The 20,231-nt window shown below is 35.9% G+C and overlaps 1 protein-coding gene across 1 annotated transcript in view; it reads left to right on the forward strand.

Annotated features, from left to right (window-relative positions):
* The first annotated feature begins 5,225 nt into the window (after window positions 1-5,225).
* pcxa (pyruvate carboxylase a) overlaps window positions 5,226-20,231 on the forward strand; it is a 101,468-nt gene continuing 86,462 nt past the window's right edge. Inside the window, exons 1-6 of the mRNA XM_042710939.1 lie at window positions 5,226-5,390; window positions 5,816-6,000; window positions 7,611-7,776; window positions 8,650-8,795; window positions 8,998-9,115; window positions 10,349-10,500. Of these exons, the coding sequence (XP_042566873.1) occupies window positions 5,249-5,390; window positions 5,816-6,000; window positions 7,611-7,776; window positions 8,650-8,795; window positions 8,998-9,115; window positions 10,349-10,500 (909 nt within the window). The 5' untranslated portion in view covers window positions 5,226-5,248. The remainder of the gene's footprint in view (window positions 5,391-5,815; window positions 6,001-7,610; window positions 7,777-8,649; window positions 8,796-8,997; window positions 9,116-10,348; window positions 10,501-20,231) is intronic.

Consider the following 20,231-nt stretch of genomic DNA (forward strand, 5'->3'; position numbering starts at 1 on the left):
TTACCTCTTTTTGTTCATAACACTGTTGCCTATTTAACTGTAAACCTGCATGGGCTTATATTAAAAAATAGTGTAAGAGAGACAGAAAAGTGCATTTAATGTATATCTATTGTGTTTATTGTCATTTGCTTACACAAGGAAATATTAGGTTGTTTTATAATTTTGAATAGCATTTTTAGTCAAATTAAGAACCACAGTGACCACAGCATATCACCTAAAAAGCGCATTACTTAATGTATAAGGTTTGCACATATTACAAACAAAACCGTTAAGAGATATTTTCATAACTTATGAATTTGTAAAATTGAAAGTGTAAAAAATTGAAAGTCCATTATCCGTTTGTAGTCTTGTCCCGCGGTGAAACTACAACATCCAAGTACTGTGTGGTTTCCCCAAATGTCCAGTAGCGGTACCCGTACAGAGCTGTTGCTGATTGACATGACGCAGAACGAATAGATGACTGCCGATTTCAGCGGCAACCAATCACATCAATGACAAGTGAGACGTGGGCGGGGACGCCTGTCTCAGAGCATCCACCAACAGTTTAGAAGCATACAGAGGGGTGGATTATCGATTAAAGCAAATGTTGCAACTGGCCAAATAATGAAGAGAGTGTAAAGTGATTTGGAGCACGACAAGCCAACTTAGACGATCTGAACACACACTGCTGCGCACAGTTCAGTTTCTAACAGGAAATCTGGACCCATCGGCCACGGTATAACACGTTGCCAGATTATGTAAATAAGCGAGTTCGGACCTGGCGCATTACTTCACTAACTTACGTATCCACGCTTGCGACGTACAATTGGTATTCACTGAATTTACGCATCGAGGTTCCTACGTCTTCACGTTCCTTCTAGTTACAAGGAACAGGATTGGACACCAGAACGCAACTGCTGTGAGACAAGAATAAGAAGGTAAGACTGCATTCTCGCATGTAATGCGTTCATCAGATCAGATGATGCACGCTTTTTGAGACTGCTGGTCTAAGCTGTTATATTGCATGCACGATGTGCACAAGTTGCTGCCCTAATAAACATTAGCTGCATGATGTGTAAACTTCATCATAAGTGTATTTATTTTCAGTGAACAGACAGCCGTTTCTGCAGTAAACATTCATGAAACAGAGTTTGTTTTTGAAGTCGTGCAGTATGCGGCCAAAGGGCATGCTTTCCTCTGTTTGCTAACCCATGTGCCAACTGAACGAATCAAACTGGACAAGCTGTAGGATTTAGCTCACTTGATTGACCTATAAACTATTCGCTGCCACACTTCATTGCTGCAAGTCAGTTTAAAAAGCAAAGCAGCAAGCAGCTTGCAAATGGGAAAGTGGTTATTCATTGCGGAGGAACTTCAGGTTCAAGTTGGCCGCTGTCGATGGCATTTCAACGTTCATCTTCTCAATCCAGTCCAATCACGACAGTGTCAAACATGTCTAGGGTTGCCCATATGTCTTTATTTGTGCAGTTAACTTGGGCACAGCCAATATTTAGAACACTTTGCGTCATTTTGCGTTGTACGTAATCAAGGTATCTTGGCATTCTTGAGAACATACACATTTATAGTTTAAAAGTGCACTCAGCATTTTTTTGCTTATTAAAAAGTTTACAAATGAAGAGTTAAACAGTGATTTTAGACATTATGTTTTAATCTTACCTTGAATTGTTGTCGGCTCATTCAAGACAAAGCATGCCAAGCTTTTTTCAAAATATGTTTTGATTTCTTTTATTGACACGTCAACCACGAGCCTTTTATTTGTAGAAGGAACCAGATTACAAATATTGGGAAATCTTTATCTCGTTTATCGCAAAGTTACATTGGTTACCTGAATGTCATGCATGAACAGAATTTTTGGAGGTTGAAGTTGGAAGTTTTTTTTTTTTTAGTCTTTATAAAAGTAGGATAAACCATATCTCTTTTATAAAAGGGTCTTGTGCAGCTTGTATGTAAATTCATGTCCAGTTTAAAAATATTTTTGATAGGTTGAGTGGTTTCAGCAGTCTGACTCTTAAAGATGTATTCTAAAACGTCCTATCAAATTTTCTGAAATTATTTGTGATTGAGAGTTCATAATTGAGAGCTTTAATAAAAAACAAACTTAAAAATTATTTTTTAAAGATTAAAAATGAATTTGTCACACAGAAGGTCCATTTAAAATGATCCAGTGAAGTCAGAAAGATGATTAAATCCCTTAAAATAAATAATGCCACACTAACATTTACACGACAATGGTATACAGTTTCTCTTTTGTAAATAATCTCAAATTACATAAACATAATCACCCAAAACCAACAATATCTACATAAATTAAAAACATAAACAAAACAATTATAGTTAGAGAATCACCCCTGACTCAGATTTTTGTTATATATTAAATACAGTAACATAACACTGAACATGCTTTATGAAAAGCAGCAGGTGTCTGATAATATGACACTATGAACATCTCCAGAAATGTGATGACTCTTGAACTATGGGATATATCTGAGTCATCATCGGCCACGTGGTGGGAACCTGTGGAGTGCCAAAAGCAGGAATATCTGTCTGTCTGTCTGTCTGTCTGTCTGTCTGTCGTGCATTTTGGGATTGGAATGATAAAAAGTTTGAAAGGTTTGAAAGTTTAAACATTGGATTAGCCTTATGTTTGCTTGTAACAGGCAAATTAATCCACTTAGTCTGTTGCTTTAACAAGTAATAACGGTTTAGTAAATTGAATATGAAAAGAGGCAGTTTTTTTTTTCTCTATTGTAAATGCAAATGAATGGCCTTGTGTTCTCACAGCAAAAATCGGGCTGTGAGTGAGTTTGTAAGTGGATCTGTTAAGGTTTTCTTTTGAGTGGAGTACAAATCTTTTTTTTTTTTTTGTTTTTTTTTTTTAATAGACCAAAACCACAGGCTGTGCCAACATACTCTGGGTTAAGGGTTTCATGTGAATGGTTCAGTAAACCTCTCAAAGCCACCTCCTTCCACCCAGTCTGGAAGATATGATAATTTTGCTATCAAGTCACACCAGCTCACCAAAAAAACATGTTTCACTGTTTTACATGCCCCATTACACATGCAGAATGCCAACCAGTACATTGCCTCATCTCCATAACTGTCCTAAACTCTCACACAAACATGCACCCACTCTCAACAAGGACACAGTCGCAGTATTCCGCCGTAGAGTTCGTGTGACAGTGTCATGTTCACTCTCAGCCAGGACACAGTCGCAGTATTGTTGTGATTTTGGCAGAGGGACTTAACATATACAAATATAAGAAAAATTAAAACAACAAATTAACCACAAAATAACCACAGAGAAAAGAGACAAAATAAGACCCCTTGAATGTGCTCCCATAAGAAATCATTCTGAACGTTTCTCAAGCAATTTTGTGTTTTGCAGATTCGATATGAATGCATGTTGCTATGTTTTTTGATTTTCCTCTGCCCTTTCATCTGAGGGGCCATATATGCTTTGCAAATACCTTTCCTCTGAAGCAGGTAGACCTTTGAGCACGTTTTTGCAATATCCCCTTAGTTATCAAATGCATGTTTTCTTTAGGAAGTTGGCAAATATGAACTATACGTTCAATGAACGAAGTGTTCTTTTTTTTTTAATGAATTGATTTAAAGCATTGATTTTTTGAACTGGTTTTGCGTCAGTACATTGGAAGCCATTTGACCCATTGTTTATTTAAAAAAACAAAAAAAAAGTAAACAAAATGTTCCTAAACATGAGAATTTAATAATATCCCAATGGACTGCATAATTCATTCACACCAAACAAAATTATTAACATGACATGGGATGAATAGAGAAATAAAAAATGTTTGTCTAATACATGATGAAGTATGAACTTTGGGTCAAATGGTGTTTTAGGAATGCATGTTATATTGTTACTATATTAATATTTGCCAACATAAGATAATTGAATGTACATGTTCAGTTTCTTAATTTCACATTTAGATAATTTAGTAACAATGTTAAAGGAATTAGTTCACCCCCCAAAACAAAAAGCTGCTGAAAACTACTCTGTACTCTCTGTACTCACTGTACTCTGTACTCGCTGTACTCACCCTCAGGCCATCCAAGATGTAGATGAGTTTGTTCCTTTATTGGAGCAGACTTGGAGAATTGTAACATTACATCACTCATCCTCTGCAGTGAGTGAGTCCAAACAAATGATAAAAACATCATACAAGTAGTCCACATCTGTTTCCTAAATGCATCTTATTGATTTTTTTTTTTCCACTCGGATATATGTCACAATACAGAAATCATTAATTATATTTCATTGTTACTTCAAATGTAATATTCAAGAATTCTCAAAATAAATATCCATGTTTATTCGTGCATTTATTATTGCTGTGTTGTTGTGCCTAAGTTCACTTGTTACATTTAAAATGACTGATTTAAATTGAGACTTGTATTTTTTTATTTAATCTAAATAGCATAATTCCTTACAATATGCTATTTTAGCATATGCTATTATAGTTGTATTTTATTATATGCATTTCACTTTTTTTTTGTTTTCCTTGAATATAAGTGAGAGCACACTGGATGCACTGCTGGTTTTTGTCTTGTGACACCTGAATAGTAGTAGAGTAGCCAAATGAGCTATTTTAAATTTGTTTGCACACATCATGCTTCGATTTAGTCATGCTCTTTCATTAATTTTTAACTTAAATCTCCTTTTATTGTCTGTTTTATAGGCTATTCTGCCTTTGTCTCCTGTGTCCTCATAGTCTCTCTGGTCCTTCAGTGCTTCCCACTGAGTTTAAACAGCACTGCTGTTGTTTCAGGTGTTCAGTCTCGGCCTTTTAAGCTGTGTGCTTAGGCAATATGATATTGTGTTTTGTTCAGTTCGGCCCTGTGGGCACTTGACCGAATTCATGTTTTGCAGAGGTATGTGGATATGCTTGAAATACAGCATTTTTTATTTTAAAGACAGCCTTGAGTATCTTCTCAGAGAATAGAGGCCACTATTGCACAATTACTTGTTGGTAGTTTATTTGTTTGTTGTCACATTTTGCAGCAACCACACGTACTATTTAATTCAATCTTTTACCCTACCTCACTATCCCCTCAACTCCAGCGTTAAACCCTGCAATTATCTCCATATAAGCAGTAGCTTGGCTCCTGTGAGAAACACTGCGAGGTTACTAATCACTTTGGTTCAAATGCATATAACACTCAGAAGATATCGCTACAGCAGACTAAAAATGAGCTTTTTTGTAACACGTCTATCTTTGCTCTCGCTTATTAGATGCTGCTGCAGGTGGGAGGAAAGCGATCTGCCCTGGGCCTGTTGGCCATCAGGAGGGTGTGGAGTATGACCCGCTCCGCCCATACCGCATCCCAGACACTGGAATACAAACCCATCAAAAAGGTCATGGTGGCCAACAGAGGTGCGTCAGTGTTGGATTACGAACAGATTGCGTACTGCATGCTGTGCCTTATATACTATGTGTATACTAAGCTTAATTTTAAATATTATGTGATACATACAGTTATTGAAACATTGATTTGACATTCACATAAACTAATTTGTTTTATATGTATTTTTTGAGTATAAACTTTAATGGACTTTTTTTAGTATATATTTTTAATGTCTATTTTTCTAACAACATGAATGCATGTATTTCTGCATCTTGTTATTAGACAGAATTCTGATGTCAGTGCATTTCTTTAAATAGCATGCCTTTAACTGCAGAAATCATAAAGGCAGTATGTTATTTGTTCTCAGTCTCTCTCTGTCCTCCTCGGGTATAAAAACAAATGATGGCATGAATCAATTATACACTCATGAATTGTATTTAATAAAATGCTGCAGGAGAGATTGCCATCCGCGTGTTCAGAGCCTGCACAGAGCTGGGGATCCGCACAGTGGCCGTCTACTCTGAGCAGGACACGGGCCAGATGCACAGACAAAAGGCAGATGAAGCTTACCTCATCGGGAAGGGGCTGCTGCCTGTAGCAGCCTACCTGCATATACCAGACATCATCAAAGTGGCCAAGGTCAGACTTTGCACCTGAGTGGTTTTCTGTAAATCTTTTGCACCAGATTTCTACATGCCCTGCCAACATTTTTTAATGGCCCCAAACAGAAAAAAATATACATTTTACTTCTTCTTTTTTTTTTTTTTTTTTTTTAATTTGTAATGTTATATTTGCAATTATAATATGACATTTCTAATTTAAAATGTATTTTTTTTTCTTTTACATTTACACTACCATTTAAAAGTCTGCGGTGTGTGAAAAAAAAGTTTCTTATGCTCAACAAGCTGCTTTTTTTTTTTTTGTTAAAGAAACTGTAATATTGTGAAATATTACTACAATTTTAAAAAACATTTTTTCCATTTTAATCAGCAGCCATTTGTCCAGTCTTCAGTGTCACATGATGCTTTAGAAATAATTGTAATATGCTGATTTGGTCCTCAAGAAATAATTAAAATAATGAAAAAATAATGTTTATTATTATGCACTATTATGCATTATTATTATGTAACATTGTTGTCTTTACAAATAAATGTTGAGGAAATAGCTGGAAATGATACAAATACAATAATTATGTAGGAGCAAGACAACAATATATTATATAAATAAAGTCACACAAATTATATTATAAAAAGATTTGTAATTTTCGACCCATTCTTACTGATGTCATTTTTGCAGTTTCAACAAAAAGGGTTACATTTTATTTCAATAGTTCACTTTAGACATTCTACTAACTATAAGTAACTTTGTAACTACGTCAACTAATTCTCATTAATTTGCAACCACATGTCTACTAACTCTCAGAGTAGACTGTTAGGGTAGGTTTAGGTTTAGGGTTAGGGTTAGTATAAGTTGACAAAGAAAGTGTTAGAAGATGTATAAGTTGACAAAGAAAGTGTTAGAAGATATTAAGCAGACCGTCTACTAATACTCTGCTAACTGTTAGTTGACATGTAGTTGCAAAGCTACTTATTGTAAGTAGAATGTCTAAAGTGTCTATCAAAATAAAGTGTTACCACAAAAAGTCATCTACAATTGTTAGCAAGCTATGTAATTTTATTAGAATTGGCAAATAGATGTCTCAGATAATCATATGTTGAAGTTTTGCAGGGCATAAAAATGTACGATATAGCGCTGACACAATAGCTGACAGTTCCATCAACTGGCCCAAAACACTCTCACAGTGATCCTGTATCAGTGTAACACCTGCAGCTTTTGTTCAAAGTGTTTGTGTTAGTGAAATAGCAGATTAGGATCTCGTGACCTGTAAAATACACACGCAGCCTTCAGTGATTGGACAGATATAGCAGAAAACAAGTCTGCAAAGAGCAGTAATTGCACATAATTATGCCTTCTGACAAAGAGTTCAGAGTCTGACGCCAAGAAGAGATGGTAGTTTAACCGAAAAAGAATCATTGACAGGCAGTCGTTCTCCCACTTTTGATCAATACAACGCATCCTTACTTAATAAAAGTAGTTATTTAGAAGAAAACTGTGATGACTCCAGACTTTTGAACGGTAGTGTATTTGAATCTGTCTTTTTGTGTCATCTCTTATTATTCTCGAAAACAAATGACAAGGTGACAGCATCACAGTCATTTGATTCATATTTTGTAATCTGTGCCTGGCAGGAGAATGACGTGGATGCCATCCACCCAGGTTACGGCTTCCTGTCAGAGCGAGCAGATTTTGCTCAGGCGTGCGTGGATGCTGGGGTACGTTTTATCGGCCCCACCCCAGACGTGGTGCGCAAGATGGGGGACAAAGTTGAGGCCCGTTCCATTGCCATCAGTGCAGGTGAAGCATTCATCAATGGGTCTCCCTCGGGGAGCGCCATTCTGTCTTCTCTCTTATCACATTATATCAACACTTGTGTCACAGAACACAACTTTTCTCAACAGCACCAGTCCATTTTTTCAGCGGCCTTTCCTGAACTGTTTTTTCCCTAAGGGGTTTTAAAAAGTCTTTGCCAAGGAAATTCTAAGCTGTGAACCATACTGACTCTACAGCATTTACAGTGCTTCATGGGAGTGGACATGTGCTAAAGTGTTAATATAATAATATTTATATTATATCATATTATAAAGTAATTTTTCTTGTATATCAGGAATACTGCTGTTGAACGTGACTAATTTGAAAAATATGTTGAAATAATACTTGCTGTTGGCTTCAAAAAATTTATATACCACGGATTATCAACCTCTTAGCCTCTTAACCTCTTAGATTATTTTTAATGATGAGGTTATCATAAAAAAAAAACCAATCCCCTATAGAGAAAATTAATGTAATTTTAACTTCCTGAAGTGTTGCACTTTGTTAAAGCTGAAATGTCATTTTATGTTAGTAAAATGTTAAATGCTTATTTTTATTATTATGTAATTTAAAGGGATACTTTACCTGAAAATGAAATGAAAATTTTGTCATCATTTACTCTTTCATGTTGTTCCAAACTTGTATGAATTTCTTCGTTCTTTTGAATACAAAAGAAGATATTTTGAAGAATGCTGGTAACCAAACAGTTGCTGGTAGCCATTGACTTCCACAGTATGGAAGAAAACTATGGAAGTCAATGGCTACCAGCAACTGTTTGGTTACCAGCATTCTCCCCATTAAAAAAAAAGAAGAAAGAAAACGCATGTAATGAGGGAGATGTGTCTGGTCATCCTGCAGGTGTGCCGGTCGTACCTGGAACAGACGCTCCCATCTCGTCTTTGCAACAAGCTCAAGAGTTCTCCAACAGCTACGGCTTCCCGATCATCTTCAAGGCTGCTTATGGGGGCGGAGGACGTGGAATGCGAGTGGTCAGGGAGTATGAGGTACTATGTCAGAGAGTAAAATTATTTGTACAGGATTGGAGCACATTTAATTGGAGCTCTGTTCTTTCAGCGAGCTTTGACTCTGGATGACTTTTAAACGAACACAAAAGTTTGTGCACTTTGCTCTTGAGTTACTTGTGCTGTGTGAGTTGGTGTGCTTGCTGTTTGCACTGGGTGACTCTGTGGCTTCGTGTGTGGTCAGGAACTAGAGGAGAATTATCAGCGTGCGTACTCTGAGGCCCTGGCAGCCTTTGGCAATGGAGCTCTGTTTGTGGAAAAGTTCATTGAGAAACCCAGACACATCGAGGTGCAGATCTTGGGTAAGTGAACTGCAGATCAAGTATTCTAATATTAAAGGAATGGTTCAACACAATCATTTACTCACCCTCATTACATTCCAAACATGTATTACACTCCGTCTACTGTGGAACACAAAAGGAAAACTGTTGATCTTTGTTCTGAAGTGTTTAATTGTCAAAAACACCATGAAAGTGGCCCACATGACTTGTTTGCTAGTCGTTTGAAGGTGTGTAGTAGCTCGGTGGGCAGACTGAAATTTAAGTCATTATTCACTAATAATCTTTCTCTTTAGCTGTTAAACACTGACTGGATCATTGAGTCAGGAGATATGTTTACATGCACTCATTTTTGTCAATCTGAATGAATCCAATCAGATTTTTTGGGCATTTTCAGTGCCAAGCTGCCATGTTCAAGTCAGAAAAGCTTTTTTTAAAAAAACATGAAATATTAAAAATAAAAATAAAATTCCTTATTAAAGATCTACTTTGTTAATTTGCATGTAAACAACGCTTGTAGGTTTACCTGATCAGTCCAAGCTATGAATAAATAATTTAGAAATGTGTTGAAAAGATCCAGCTTAAATGATTTGTTTATGAACCACTTTGTCTTTCACTAAGCAACTAGTTGTGTATAAACTGCTACTTTTCTCATGGACAAACCATGCAAAGCAAAGATGCCAGTGTCAGGATTTCCAATGAATAATATTTCAAAAAACTTCAGAAGAAATAATATAGCAATAATGCAAGTCCTATATAGCTTTTATAATATATTTCTGATGCTTTCAGAGCCTGAAAGCTTCAGTCCTCATTTAATATAATTGAATGTAAAGGAGCAACAAGGACTCTTTCAAATTTTTTCTTTTGTGTCCCATGGAAGGAAAGTCACTCAGGTTTGGAAAGACATAAGGATGAGTAAGTAAAGAGTTTTACTTCAAATCTGTTCCCAGACATTGTTGCTTAAAAACCACTCAAAACCTTCAACAGCAAATTAGATTTTTGGCGGAAATAAATACATTGTCTGGTAGTTAATTAAAACATTTGGAAATTTGCGTGGAGCGCACTGTTCTCAACAATGAACAGAATGGTGCAGTTCTCTGTTGCCTGCTGATTTGCATAGTGTTTATTGATCAGTTATATAATTGTGTTTGTTATTATATTTTGGAGAAATACTAGCAGATGGGTTTGTTTACAGTGCCAGATGGGTTTAAGACTTCTGTGTAATGCTCAATGAGTTGATCGGCCCATTGTGTGTAGGCGATAAATACGGCAATGTCATTCACTTGTACGAGAGGGACTGCTCTATCCAGAGGAGACACCAGAAGGTGGTGGAGATCGCACCGGCCGCACAGCTGGACCCACACCTCAGAGACAGACTCACTGCTGACTCCGTGAACCTCGCTCGACAGGTACAAGTGAAAACATCTGACAGATGGCAGCATCGCCTTTTTTTTCCAAACCGTATGCAAATGCTGATTTAAAAAAGTTTATGGTTAGACAGGAATGTACGGATAAACTACTGCTGATACATTGAGTTTTAAATGGATGTTTCGAGTGAAACAACTTAAAGGTGCTGTATGTAGGATTGACACCGAGTGGTCGAACTTGGTATTGCAGTCCAAATTCTAAATATTGGAGAGGGTTTTTTTTTTTCACCTTGTCCCTCCTCCTCAGACTTGATGCACACGTAGGTTGCCAGATTGACGATTGTTTTCCGCCAACTGGCAACCCGGGGTGCTGAAATACAATTGGGTAAACTGGCAGTGGGCGGGTTTCACAAACCAAAACAGATGCCACATTCCGGCCCTGAACGCACATTTTCAAAGGAGAATAACTGACTGTAGCAATGTTTTTCAGGTGAACAAGTATGTTAACATCATGTTTCTTAAATATCTGCAAATATATAGTGGTATTTTTATGCTTTACTAGAGTCAAAATCTTACATACAGCAGCTTTAACCAGAAGAACTTAATATTACCACAGAATCTCACAGACTAGACCTGTTCATTTCTACAGTTTTTGTCTTTTTATGAAGACATCCTATAAATTTAGTAAATATTTTGTCTTGTCATACTCATTATTTTAGTCAATTTACTTAATTTATTGTCCTGAAAGAACAAAGTTTAGGCAACAAAACGTTTTAGTTTTAAGTGCAAAATTAAACTAAATATTAATAGTAATTATAAATTAATGTTATTTAATAATATTAATTTAATAATAATAGTAGTAGTAGTAGTAATAGTGATTTAAATGATAAAACTGTTTAATAAATGAAAAGAAGTATTAAATTGATGATTATTAACATTATTTAAAATATGTAATTATAATAATTTGTGGATACTATACTCGTGAACACTGATCTCCTGAAAGAATAACATTGTAATAATAAGTGCACATTTCTTTATTTTTTTTTTCATTGTTATAGAAGGAGCATATTCACAATGTCACCTACACTGTAATATTAGTTAATTACACTGTTTACACTGTTCAGCTGCATCTCACACGTCAAGCAGGTCAGTCTCAGATTACTGACTGTTGGACTGTTTTAATTAAAAGGTCATGTCTTTCTAGATTTTTCTTGTTCAAAAACATTTATAGTTTATTGAATATCTTGCATTGTTATTTTTTTCTTGTCATATCTGTCAACAGTATGTTTAGTTAAAATTTTTACTACATGATGTTTTTTTTTATTTTATTTTTTTTTATTGGCAGCTAGCAAGGATGAAGTCATTTAGAAAACAAAATTGTGTGAATGTACATTTAGGTCTGTTGCAGTACCTGAAGATGCAGTACACTGAATTAAACAGCAGGTGCCGCTGCTGTGCCTTTGGATGGATAACAACCATAATCAAACTTTTCCATTCATCCATTTCACTGCATAAACATTTGTCTGTTTTTGCTGCAGCACACAAGCCGTTATAGAAACACAGCAACATCTGCTTTAGAAGAGTAACAAAGCTCTTGAATATCTCTGTAGCAATCCGTTACTTTTATTGATAACCAGTTTTCACCGTAAAAACTACATGTGCTATAACCTCTTAGTGCTTTTCAGATGATATCCAGATGGGTCTTGACACTGATATCTGTTTATTATTACAGGGTTTTTTTTTCTTTCATATGTTGTTCATCTGGCTGACTCTCATCTCTGTAATCCAGTCTAAGCGAGCATATGGACTGCCTGCACTGGCATTTGGGGAGGTTTGAAACACTCAATTGTGATTTTAATATTTTATCTGCTGGAGATATGAGAAAGAGTGGTGCTTTTTCTTTGGCAGAGGTTTTTGGCACCTGGTTACAAAAATTATGGGTAAATCTGAAGCTGCACAGCAACCCAAGCCAGTTTATCCTTTGATAAGCTCCTCCCCTCTTGGTTAATGTTGCTAACGGAGACAAACTTTACAGAATTTTTCAAAGAAAACGTGATTTTAAGTTATATAAAGAGGTTAAAATGAACTGGATATTATTTTTAAGTAGGCCGGAATGAATAAGGACATTTTACAGCAATTTTATCAGCAATTTTTCTTTTAAAGAAATTGTTAAATTACATGATAACGTGATTAAAAGCAGCAGAGACTGCAGATCAGAATCAAGGTAAACACTTTGTTGGAAAAAAGCTTCTTTTGAAAGGAATTAAATCTGATAACATTAGTGTTAAGTGAACAGAACATGCTCACCGGCACTATGAACTCTGCTTTGACCCTAATCAATAAGTAAATGAATTAACGTTAACTTACTAAAGCACAATTTACCTTGGAGCAAATGTTGGTGTCCTTACCGAATATTACTTGTTCATTTGAGAATGAAGGCTAACATATGACAGCATGCACCTGTCAGGGTTTATTTAAAGATTTGGGAAGAGGAAAAATAGAGTGTTTATCCTCTGTGGTTAATCCGGTAACAACATTTAACACATTTTTTGCATAAATTCTGAATAATTCAGTTTAAAGGAACCAACACAGGACTTCCATGTACTTGAGAAAAGAGCAAAGGCTTGCCTGATACTATTGCAGATGGCATCAGCTTCTAACATAATATTGATCATTAACATTTTTTTGAGGCTGAGTTTTTCTTTTATAACACAAACTATAGACCCTGTTCGCTATTTAAACACAATTTACTCTAAAAGTAACAGTAAACCCCAAAACGAAAACAATTTAATTAAATACTAACACTAACGACGTTTCAAACCCATAAGACCTTCGTTCGTCTATGGAACGCAAATTAAGATATTTTTGATGAAATCCGAGAGCTTTCTGACCCTCCATAGACATCAATGCAACTGAAACATTACCAGGCCCAGAAAGGTAGTAAGAACATCATTAAAATAGTCCATGTGACATTGGTTCAACCGTAATGGTATGAAACTATACAAGTATACTTTTTGTGTGCAAGGAACACAAAAATAACAACTTTATTCAACAATTTCTTCTCTTCTGTGTCCGTCTTCGGCGTTCACAACAGTACCACGACGCATGTGTTTGCATTCCTCTGCATGCGTCATGGTACTCCCGCGAACGCGTGGTGAAGACTGACATGGAAGAGAAGTAATTGTTGAATAAAATTGTTGTGTTTGTTTTCTTAGTGCACAAAGTATTCTCGTAGCTACATAACATTACGGTTGAACCTACATCACATGGACTATTTTAACAATGTCCTTATTACCTTTCTGGGCCTGGGAAGGTTTCAGTTGCATTGATGTCTATGGAGGGTCAGAAAGCTCTTGGATTTCATCACAAATATCTTTATTTCTGTTCTGAAGATGAATAAAGGCCTTACGGGTTTGGAACGACATGAAGTTGAGTAATTAATGACAGAATTTTCCTTTTTGGGTGAGCTATCCCTATTGAACTCGTGTCACATGTAAATGCAAGTAGAATTTTCAGTGTGATTTTTAGCAAGACAGCCGAAAACTCAAGCCACTCTGACAGTTAGCGCAACATCAGAAGAGTTATTTCTTGACAGGTGCTTTTTGCTGCATCTTTGATCAAATGCCAATGAAGACACATGCGTATGTCTGAATTTCAGTCTGTCATTTTGGATAAAAATGTCTGAAAAATGCATAAATGGGAATGGAAACCCGCTGTTGTCCTCTGTTGTGTTCTTCATCTTTATTAGTATTGAATGTGCTACTCCAATGTGTTTATATTTGACGTGAAGCATTTTTGAATGACAGTTGAGGGCTGTATATGAAGAGAGCATAATTCACTAAAGAAATACACATTCTCAACTCACAAAAATATTACATCAAAACATCGAGTCATTCTGAACTCAGTATCTTGAAGCCTGCTTTTGAAGGGAAAAGATTAATTACTCTCAGACTGGGTGAAGATTTAATTGACTTCTCTGGTCTGAAGTAGAAGAATTGCTTGAAATTGTTCAACTTTAGTGTTTCATCTTTTGTGTTTAATGCTTTTGCAATTTTAGTCACATTAAAGGGAGAGTTAACCCTACTCACCCTCTTGTCTTTCCAAACCTGACTTTCTTCTGTGAAACTTTGGTGTTAATAGGGTACAATGTCATTTTTATGTCCCATAGAAGAAAGTGTCACACACGACATGAGGGTGAGTAAATGATGACAGAATTTCACTTTTGGGTGAACTATCCCTTTAACAACCAAGGGAAGATGGAAAATTTAGTAAATTTCATGTTTGAACATGCAATATCCGTTTTAGCATCATGGTTCAATGTGTTTGAGCATTTGCTACAAAAAAATGCACTAATTTTCACAAGTGGACTCAGAATCCACGTATGTTTATTTGTTAAGCCACTTCACACTCAAAATGCAATTCATTTCATGGTCGGCAGCAATTTTTTGCAATTTCTGTTGACTTGTTTGTGCGAGCATGTGCAATCATGTCCACGCACAGATACACCACATCCCTCTATGTGCACAATTGCACGCCTGCCTTGCAGAGTTTGTGTCAGTCTGATGAATCACAAACATGACATTTCTTGCGTAGTATTAATAAAGCTTCTGACTGTTCATGAAAGATCTTACACAAGGTAGATTTTTCCAAGTAATGTTGAAGACATTTACATTTTTTTAATACATAGCAATTTCAGATAAAGAGTTCCTGAATAAACATGCATGATTAAATTTGGAGAGGCTGGAATCATCTGCCACGCTGAAAAGATTCATTGAGTGTGTTATCGGTGTAGAGTTCCTTTTGACGTCCACTTCTGAATTCAACAGACGCACGTACAGATAAAATACTGCACTGGTCACCCGTCTTTCACCCCTTCTGGACTCTCTGCTGTCAGTTGTTTAGCATTCTGGAGAATATGAATGTATTAGCATTTAATGTGCATGCGTGTGTGTGTGTGTGTGTGTGTGTGTGAGAGTGAGAGAGATATGGAGTATTGTCTGTGTGAGTATGTGTGTGTGTGTCAGTATAAGAAGTGAGGGAACTTTGCAAAGGAGGAGAGAGAGAGAGATAAAGAGAGTAAGTGAGCTAAAATCTCTCCTCCATCTGTTCTATCATATGGACTAGGGAAATGGAGAAGATGGCGAGGCTTTCAGATTTCTCAGAGCAAGCATTAAAACCTCATTTGAGCTTTTGACATGTTCCCTTAGACGCTTGAAGCTCCCCTCAATCTCATTTCCTACTGCTGAGTGCAGCTTTTCTCTTAAGAGCAGTGGGATGTATTCCTTTGTTCTCTCACGCTCCATCTTTAATGTCAAAGAAAATTCTCCCTTGCTCTTTTAATTGTCTAATTCCGTTTTTGGAAGCATGGTAGAAGTTTCATGTGATTCTGTAAGAATGAAATGGCCTGTCAACATGTTTAATCACTGGGACTGTGTGTCACAGAAATGGAAATGTCATGTGTGATAATGTTTCCCGTTGTTCATATTGAGGCAAACATGACTTGAACTGACCTTTAGCAGATGTTAAACACAGTTTCCTACAGTAGCCGTAAGAATATAAACTGCAGCGTTCCGTTAGACTGGTGATTTTTCTGATTTAGGATATTTCTTAGATATGTGGTAATTAGACCAATAATATGCATAAGCATTAATGAATTGCATTGTGCCAAATCTATACATATAATCCTTTATAATAATTTATAATAATCCAAGGTGACAGATTTGATGGTAACAGGGTTGATGGTTTTGCCAGTTAATTATCCTCAGGTTGGGAAACTATAATGCTTTTTTTTGTTTGTTTTTTTTTAAACATAATAGAAAATTAAAAAAACTAGCTAAAAATAAACACTTAATAACACATTTGACCTGTTAACTTGTGTCCTACTCACTTACAATATTAAACATAAGAGAAAATTATAAAAATGAGTGGACTTTAATCAGTGAAGGGTACTTTCTTAAAGGACAGTGATGTCATTATGAAAGTTTATTCATTTATTTTTTGGAATTATTTGTTACTTTAATAGGGCAGAAATATTATGGTGACAGGGTTGATTTAAAAACACAACTTTTAAATAATACTTTATTTTCATTGTAAGTTTACATTCATATTTTAGGTTTTAGTTCCATTTTAATATTTAATTGCCTTTGGAAATGTAACCGAGTTGATGGTAACAGGGTTGATTGTTTTGCCAGTTAGTTATGCGTAAAGTTTTGAAACTAAAAGATATTTATTTGAGTAATTTAATAATGATGTTTACAAATATATACTTGGTAACAGAGCTGAAAAGTTAAGATTGTGCCCTAATCACAAACATAAACATTAGATAAAATGATGCAATTTATTGGACTTTTATTAGTGGAGTTTACTTTCTAAAGGATGATGATGTGATTTTGACAAATAGTTTATTTTAAATGATTTATTATGCATAACCTAAGGACACAACTTTAAATCATACATCGTCAACTAAAATACAATAACTTAATAGAGACAATAAACACACAATGTTAGGTTTTATTTCCATGGTAATATATAATTAACCCTAATTAAATGAACAAGAAGTTGAAAACCAAACTAGACAAAATGACTTTTATTTATATAATTTATATGTACATATAACAGATAGCATCTGTTTATAGGGTGACTCAACTACGTGCTACAGAGTTATGAGACGTCTCATCCATGTCCTTACTGATAAAAAATAAGGATGTGGCAGTGTTCTCTTTGACCTTCAGGGCTATCGCCATTTCATGCTCCGTTTTTTTTTTTTCTTCTTCTGTGCTGGATGTCTGTTCAGACACTTCTCTGTGTTGACCCCATGATGGGCAGCCTTGTAATTTGTCCTTTTTGTCAGAGCCCTGTTAAATGGATAACCGTGTTGTCATGGAGGAAGGAATATGTGATAAGACTCTCTCCACCAATTATGTTACACACTTTTCATTGACCTTGTTCTTCTTGGGGGGTCGCTTAATGTTGTGGACACTGTTGCAGCTTTTTTATATGCTGGTTAGACATATAATGCGGAATTAAATGGTATTAACATGACAGAAACATCTCCTCTGTTTTAACGCCTTTTTTGTTTTATGTCAGCTGTTGCCATGGAGACAGTTGCTCTACCCACAGTGCCTGAAGCACAGGTTGGGGATCACAGCCTTGATGTGGTTTCAGACACACTCAACACTCACTGTTATAAACCCTGTTTGCATGCATTTTAGGCACGCTGAGGTTGATTGTGAACAGAAAGCATCTTCGCTGCTAATCATCAGTAAAAGATGAGGGTATTTACATAACGCTGTTTAACTTCAGTGATTGCATGTCGTTATTCTGTCTTCTCTGCTTGTCAGAATCTGTTTTCTCACTCTTACTACTGTCTCTGTCTCTGTCACTTTCATGCAAGGATGTTACCGAATCTACAAGTGTTAAGGAATAGTTCACCCGAATATCATTTACACATCCTCTCATCCTTCATATTATTCAAAGTGTTAGGCAGAATTTCTGAGCTGCTCTTTTTGGTACAATAAAATTGGATGCTGAAAAAAAAAAAAAAAAAGGAATAGTTTACATAAAATTGCAAATTTTGTCAATTTTCATACCAGTCCCATATTTTTGTTTTTATGTAAAACACGAGCAGAAGTGATTTTAAGATGAATGGCAGGGCTTCTGTTTTGAATACAAGGAAAATGGATTTGACACTATGATGATATGAAAAGTGATTTAGACTGTGAAACTCAAAAAAAAAAGCTATTAAAGTAGTCTCTGTGACTCATACAACCCAGTCTTATGAAGTCATATGTCTTTGAATGAGAAACAGACAGAAAATCCATTATCTAGTGACAGTCTTCCCCTTTTACACCTCTAAAAAAATGTTTGCACCAAGTTTGATGTCATTGGTGTGAAATGCCACAGGTTTTCTCTTGTCATGTGACAAACTGAATAAATGGACAAAAGTGAGAGTTTGATGGCTACACCAGAGGAGACATTATTAGTAAACACTGACACATTTTCAGACCGTTCCTCACACAAAGCTAATCAAATGACTTCAGAAGACTTCAATGTAGCCACACAACTGGTAAGCGCTGCTTTTATGAAATTTTAATGGTGCTTTTTTTGTCCTTTTTGGAGCTTGGCGGTATAAAATCACAATCCACTTTCCTTGTCTGAGAGAAGTTCTGCCTCAATTCATGTTTCATGATGGAAAATAATATGGGGCTAGAATGACATTTGGGTTTTAAAGGGATACTCCACCCCAAAATGAAAATTTTGTCATTGATCACTTACCCCCATGTCGTTCCAAAACCATAAAAGCTTCGTTCGTCTTCGGAACACAATTTAAGATATTTTGGATGAAAAGCGGGAGGCCTGTGACTGTCCCATAGACTGCCAAGTAAATTACACTGTCAAGGTCCAGAAAAGTATGAAAAGCATCGTCAGAATACTTCATCTGACGAGACGAGCGACGAGAATACTTTTTGTACAAGAAGAAAACAAAAATGACGACTTTATTCAACAATTCTTCTCCTCTGTGTCTCTCGGCATCACTGTAGCGCCATTTTGGAAAACACCTGCTTAACGCAAACTGCGTATGCTCTTCTGTGTTGCGGCTGACACAGAATGTATGCTTTAACAATTAGTTTTACTATTAATTACTTTTAATAGTTAACTTTAACAATTTAAAGTAACTGTTTCCTATCTTAATATACTTTAAAATGTAATTTATTCCTGTGATGGCACAGATGATTTTTCAATTATTAGTTATTTGCGGAAACCATTATAATTTGTTTACAGGATTCTTTGATTTAAATAAAAAAAAAATAATAATAAAAAGAAAAATGAACACAAAAAAAAATATTTAAAAGTAAAAATAAAAAATAGAATTTTAAACAAGATTGTGCACTCACATGTATTTAAAGGTGTAAGGAAAATATAGAATTTTAAAAAAATGTCAGTTTAGATGAATTATACCTTACACCATACAATTAAACTCACCCACAAATCATAATCTTATACCATTTCTCATTCAATCATAATAACATATATTGACTCTTCATCCACCTCAATCATAATCCCACTTTTATAACCCTTCTCATACCTCCCTCTTCATCCTCTTCTGTCTTTTGTCATAGACTGTCGGCAGACCCTGTTTATGCTTTGGATGTTGTGAAGTAATTAGAAATTGTATCAAGCTGTGAAACTCCTAATTACTCATCTCTCTCCCTCCTTCAATCTCACCCTCTTTAGTCCTCTCGGTGGAATGCCATCTGTCCTCCTCTCTCTTGCTCTCCATCCTTTCCTCCTCTCATTTTACCCAACTAATTACCTGTCTGTACCTTTCTTTTTCATGAGCACTGTGCTCTGTCTTGTTTAGGTTCATCTCTTTCATAGCGATGGTCTAATAATTCTAATCTGCTCACTGTATTTCAGCGCATGTCAAATAAAGTCAAGTCTGCTCTAAATTCTCTCAAGTCTTAAGTGTACAGTCTTCATGTCTTCTTGTGGTCTCGCAGGGCTTGGGAGATTTTCGAATGGTTGTGAGTGTGAATTTCAGCCATTAAAATGAATGGTTGTTTGATCTATCTCAGTGTTTGCAGCCAATCAACAAATAAACTATACTCTACAAACAAAACACTGCTGTGTGTGTGTGTGAGAGGCAGTGTGTATCCAAATGTGTTGCATTAGGAAATTTGGCAGCTGCGACAGGCCTAAGGACAAATTGGATTGCACTTCTGCGAAATTTGGGGACGGGATTATGGAACCCCTATTGGGTTTATGTGGTGTGT

This window comes from Cyprinus carpio, chromosome A21 (genome assembly GCF_018340385.1).
Source record: "Cyprinus carpio isolate SPL01 chromosome A21, ASM1834038v1, whole genome shotgun sequence".
Classification (NCBI taxonomy): domain Eukaryota; kingdom Metazoa; phylum Chordata; class Actinopteri; order Cypriniformes; family Cyprinidae; genus Cyprinus; species Cyprinus carpio.